The sequence below is a fragment of the Phaseolus vulgaris genome, chromosome 7, assembly GCF_051622355.1.
Source record: "Phaseolus vulgaris cultivar YP4 chromosome 7, ASM5162235v1, whole genome shotgun sequence".
Taxonomy (NCBI): Eukaryota; Viridiplantae; Streptophyta; class Magnoliopsida; order Fabales; family Fabaceae; genus Phaseolus; species Phaseolus vulgaris.
In genome coordinates, this window is record NC_143504.1 from 7,894,947 (window position 1) to 7,900,218 (window position 5,272).

At 33.5% G+C, this 5,272-nt stretch overlaps 1 protein-coding gene across 1 annotated transcript; it reads left to right on the forward strand.

The window, feature by feature from the left end:
• The first annotated feature begins 2,606 nt into the window (after positions 1–2,606).
• On the forward strand, positions 2,607–4,626 carry LOC137827942 (uncharacterized). The gene is made up of 2 exons (XM_068634322.2): positions 2,607–4,069; positions 4,311–4,626. The coding sequence occupies exon 1, from the start codon at positions 2,807–2,809 to the stop codon at positions 4,040–4,042; it is 1,236 nt and encodes a 411-aa protein (XP_068490423.1). The 5' UTR covers positions 2,607–2,806; the 3' UTR covers positions 4,043–4,069; positions 4,311–4,626.
• Positions 4,627–5,272: the final 646 nt, after the last annotated feature.

Here is a 5,272-nt window from a genome sequence, read left to right on the forward strand (position 1 = left end):
TCATATAATAATAATATAAATATATTTATATAATAATTTAAATGTATTTATAAAATAATAATAAAAGAAAATAAATTAATAATATAAATATAAAAATTATAAAATAATAATAATAATATGCGTAAAATTAAAAATAATAATAATATAAAAAAAGGTAATAAAATTATAAATAAAAATAATAATTAAAATAAATTTACTAAATAGTAATATTAAAAATAATTTTTTTTATTTTATAAAAATATTTTGTATGTATCTATAATAAAAAATAAAAAATATTAAATAAATTTAAGCAATAAAAATATTTAATAATATTATTAATAAAAATAAATACTAATAATTAATAATAAAAAATATTTATAATATATAAAAAAATAAGTATACAAAATTTTAATTACTAAAATTTATAAAAAAATATTTCTTTTTTAAAGACTGGGATAATTTACATTTTAATATTTTAAAAAATTAAAAATTTCCTCACACACATCACATATAATTTTAATAAGCTTTCTTCACAAATTTACTCTACATACCTTAATCCAAACATCCTAACTTTTTTCACACTTTTCTCTCAAATCAATCTAAATCCACTCCTTCAAATTTTCACCTTTTTTCTCACTAATTCAAACACAACATTATTGTTTTAGGTTATATATATATATATGAAGGGTGATGTAATGAGACTTAGGTATGTGGTAGCTATCTATGTAGCTATGAATGAATCTTACTATTTTGGAATACATTGAAACAGAAGTTAGAAACTTACCAACCGTTATGGAACATGGGAAAAATGGAAACTGCCACCGAAATTTACTAAAATAAGAGCAAGAAATTTATAAGCTATGGTATCTTCACTTTTCTTCCATCCCCTTTCTTTAACTCACTCATATACTCTTCCCATCCTCCTTATCTTATTATTATACGAATTATAATTCGTATAATAAAAGTTAATATTTAAAATTAACATATATTAGGAAGATAAAAATTAACATGCTAAAAATACTTATAATATTGCACCTAACCTTTATCAACGTTTTCAACTTCTACGTAACTTGGGTCACAACAACCATTACTATTAATGTTTTCATTAACTCAACTAACGTCAGTATTCCACCACTCGATCACTCCAAAGCTTGAGGACCCATTAGGGATAAGAACCCACCTTCTTTGGATTCAGGGTGTATATTTTTTTCAACACAAAATTAATTATAAATTACAGTTGTTACTAAGATGATGTTTGGTTAAATTTATGAAAGTGACTTTTAGGATACATTTAATTAATCAAGAGAATTTTGTTTAATTGGACACTTAAAACGTATTGCTTGTAGCAAGTTCTTATATTAAATGTATTAATCAAACAATGATTATAACCTATAGGGTTTATACAAAAAAAAAACTTTCGTTAAAAAAAGATATACTACAAGGAGGAAGCAAACAATAAACTGTTGGTAAATATTTTGTTGTAGTGATTATGTCAATATCGGTGTTTTGTTCGTAAAAAGAGTTCACTTAATAAGAAATACAATACGTAAGGATTTCGAAAAACAAAGGAAAATGAATATGTTGAGTAATGATTTTGGCATTTATTTAATTCGTATTATGAGAGAGGAAAACCGGGCAGTATCAAATGTTTTGGTCCTACATAGGATCAGAATTATTAAATAAGTTCGATAAAAAAATTATCCAACACTCGAAAGGTAAAATTAGTTTGTTTATTTTAAAATGTAGGTATATTTGGAAGATTTTAAATTTGTTTTTCTTGAATAAAAAATTGTGATTAATTTAAATTTTGAGAAGAAAAATAAAATTAGTAATTGAAGAGGAAAAGATATGAATTTGGGTGGCATTTATATTGCAAAGTAAGAAATAAAAGGTGGAAAGTAAAAGGAATTTTGTTTTTTCCGAAAAGAAAGTGAGCAATGGCATGCTGCATGTGCAAGTGTGGTGCACACTCTAAAATGTCTAGAGAACCCTAGATCAATTTATTAGAGAGAGAGAGAGTAAAAAAAGAGGGATACTCTTTCTAAATCATTGAGGCTGCTAAGGACCATGTCGTACCACACTTTTTAAGTCTTCCGGTGCCAACAAATATCGTTTACTCTCTGCAAAACCATTCATTTATATTTTCAGAGTTTTAGTAAGATGTTTTAAGACCAGCAGTCACAAATTACAAACTAAAATGATAGTTTAACGATTATAAAAGTTATATATAATTTTTGAAATAATGGATTTAAAAATAAATATATATAATAAAGAGTAAATTTATAATTAAATAATAGGCAAGTTTTTTAAAATAATAGTATTAAAAATTATAATGTGATTATATAAAAAATTGGATTATGAATATATCATTACCCAAAAAATACCCAACAGTTAAACGGACATTAATTCATGTTTCAGTATTTTAAATTCATTTTTTGTTTCCTTCTAAGTACCACTTCCATCTAATTGGTCAAGACAATAGTAATAATAGTTTATTTATATTTACTGCCAAAAAAAGGACAAATGTCATTATCGTAATTTAAGGCTTTTTTTCTGTTTGCGAACGTGAATATAGGGGAATGTAGTTTTCTACTTTAATTGATATTTTTTATGAGATAATTATTAGCGTTTTATTAAAAAATAATTAAGGGTAGAAGGAGGAGAAAAGGTGATTGGAATGGGCATGCATGAACGGGTGAGGAGAAATTTAGCAAAATGATTAGTTGGTGTGGAATGTGGTAAAGAAAGAATCTATATAAAGGGTGGCACTTGGTTGTGAAAGAGCATAACAAAACCCCACTTTGTAGTGAGGTTGAGGGAAAAAACAATGAGGTCTCTAATGGCCTCCGCAACAGTCACTCTTGTGTTAGCAATACTGTCTCTAAGCTTGCCATCTCAAATCTCAGCTGATACCTACTTGTACTCATCACCTCCTCCTCCCAAGAAGCCCTATTATTATCACTCTCCTCCACCACCTTCACCTCCTCCACCTAAGCCATACTACTATCATTCACCACCACCACCTTCACCTCCTCCACCCAAGCCATACTACTATCACTCACCACCACCACCTTCACCTCCTCCACCTAAACCATACTACTATCACTCACCACCACCACCTTCACCTCCTCCACCTAAACCATACTACTATCACTCACCACCACCACCTTCACCTCCTCCACCTAAGTCATATTACTATCACTCACCACCACCACCACCCAAAAAGAAGCCATACTACTACCATTCTCCCCCACCACCTTCACCACCTCCTCCTAAGCCATACTACTATCACTCTCCCCCACCGCCTTCACCTCCTCCACCTACGCCATACTACTATCATTCTCCCCCACCACCCTCACCACCTCCACCTAAGCCATACTACTACCATTCACCACCACCCCCACCGAAGAAGAAGCCTTACTACTACCACTCTCCACCACCACCTTCACCTCCTCCTCCAAAGAAGCCATACTACTACCACTCCCCACCTCCTCCCAAGAAGCCCTACAAATATTCATCTCCCCCACCTCCAGTGCACCCTTACCCTCATCCTCACCCCCATCCCCATCCACACCCCCACCCTCACCCTCCCTACGTTTACAAATCTCCTCCCCCACCCCCTAAGAAGCCATACAAGTACCCATCCCCACCACCTCCAGTCCACGTTTACCCTCACCCTCACCCGCATCCACACCCTCACCCTCAACCTCACCCCCATCCACAACCCCACCCTCCCTACATTTATCAGTCTCCTCCACCACCCCCTAAGAAGCCTTACAAGTACCCATCGCCTCCACCTCCCGTCCACCCATACCCCCATCCCCACCCTCTTCCTCATCCCCACCCTCACCCTCTTCCACATCCCCACCCTCTTCCCCATCCTCACCCTCTTCCTCATCCCCACCCTCTTCCCCATCCTCACCCCCTCCCTCCTTACACTCCTCATCCAATCTATCACTCTCCATCACCACCACCACCTTACAAGAAGCCTTACAAGTACAAGTCCCCTCCACCACCTCCACACTACATCTACGCATCACCTCCACCTCCTTACCACTCTTAGACAGTGGTCAACTAGCATAGTTCTATGGTAACCTTCTTCATACCTACGTACATGCTACATTATTATAATTTCTCATTAATGGTTCCGCATTTTTTTACATCTATACTTGTTCCCAAAAAATGAATACCAAACCCTCGTGATCCCTGTCAAGGTTTTTAACTTGATACGGAAAATGATTTTTCTGGTTTGGTTTTATAGGGACCACGTACCCCTCACTGAAATTGACAGACACTATAATAATATGTGCATGTGTTCTAATGTTTTGTAGGATGTGAAGAATATATGCGACAAATAAAGAAAGAGATGGAAAGAAGGGCACGAAAGAGAAAAATGGAAGCAAAGTTTCCGCGTTTTGTCTTTCATAAAAAAACTTTAAATTATTTTCTATCATAGGGTTCGTTTCTGCTATTTTTCTTTGTTTATGAATTTGGGTGTATTTTAACAGTTGTAAAGCACTGCGCTCTGCTGCATCATCTGTCGTAACAGTACAACCTAGCATGCTCTGTAGTTTTCAACCATCTGCGTTTGCAGGGGTCGTAAAACTATTCATATATAATTAAATAAATTATATTCTCTTCTCGCAATATCTTACCTTATTTAGCTGAAATTATTCATCAATTTTTTGGTTCATCTTATTTTAATTTTGTTATGTTTGATGTTGTCTACGTCAAAGTTATGTGCATTACAGCAAGTAACTTTTCATTGAATTGTCTGGTGTGACACAGAATTCCGACAGAGAAAGTCACACTCAGGCTCCCTCCTCCGTACACACACTCCATTACCATAATATTATTACTTACCAATGTACTCTTTAACTTATAATTCATCTCCAAAGAGTGAAAGTAAGAATTTATGTTGAAATATTTTCACAAAATTAATTTGTATTAGTTATAATATAATATTTTATATATTTAAAAATTGTTATTTTTTTTTATGAAAGTGAGTGATTTGGCACGTGGTTATAGCGTGGTGCATGGATGGCAAAGTTAGAGCATGTTGTGAGCCAATCCAACTTGAAGGCATTTGTTGAGAATATTTTCCCAATGTTCATGACACGGGAAGCTTGATAGAAACAAACGTGGGTTAGTCTTTGTAGCTTTTGAAAAAAGTAAGTGTTTAAAATGGAGAGGTACGGTCGTTTTGCAAAGAAATACTGACAAATTTACTGAACCGGAATTATAACCCAAAAAAATTAGGGGCTGAATTGAAATCTAAACACTAAATTTATCT

Excerpts from the sequence above, each read along its gene's own strand:
- LOC137827942 (XM_068634322.2), top strand. The coding sequence starts at position 2,807 with ATGAGGTCTCTAATGGCCTCCGCAACAGTCACTCTTGTGTTAGCAATA.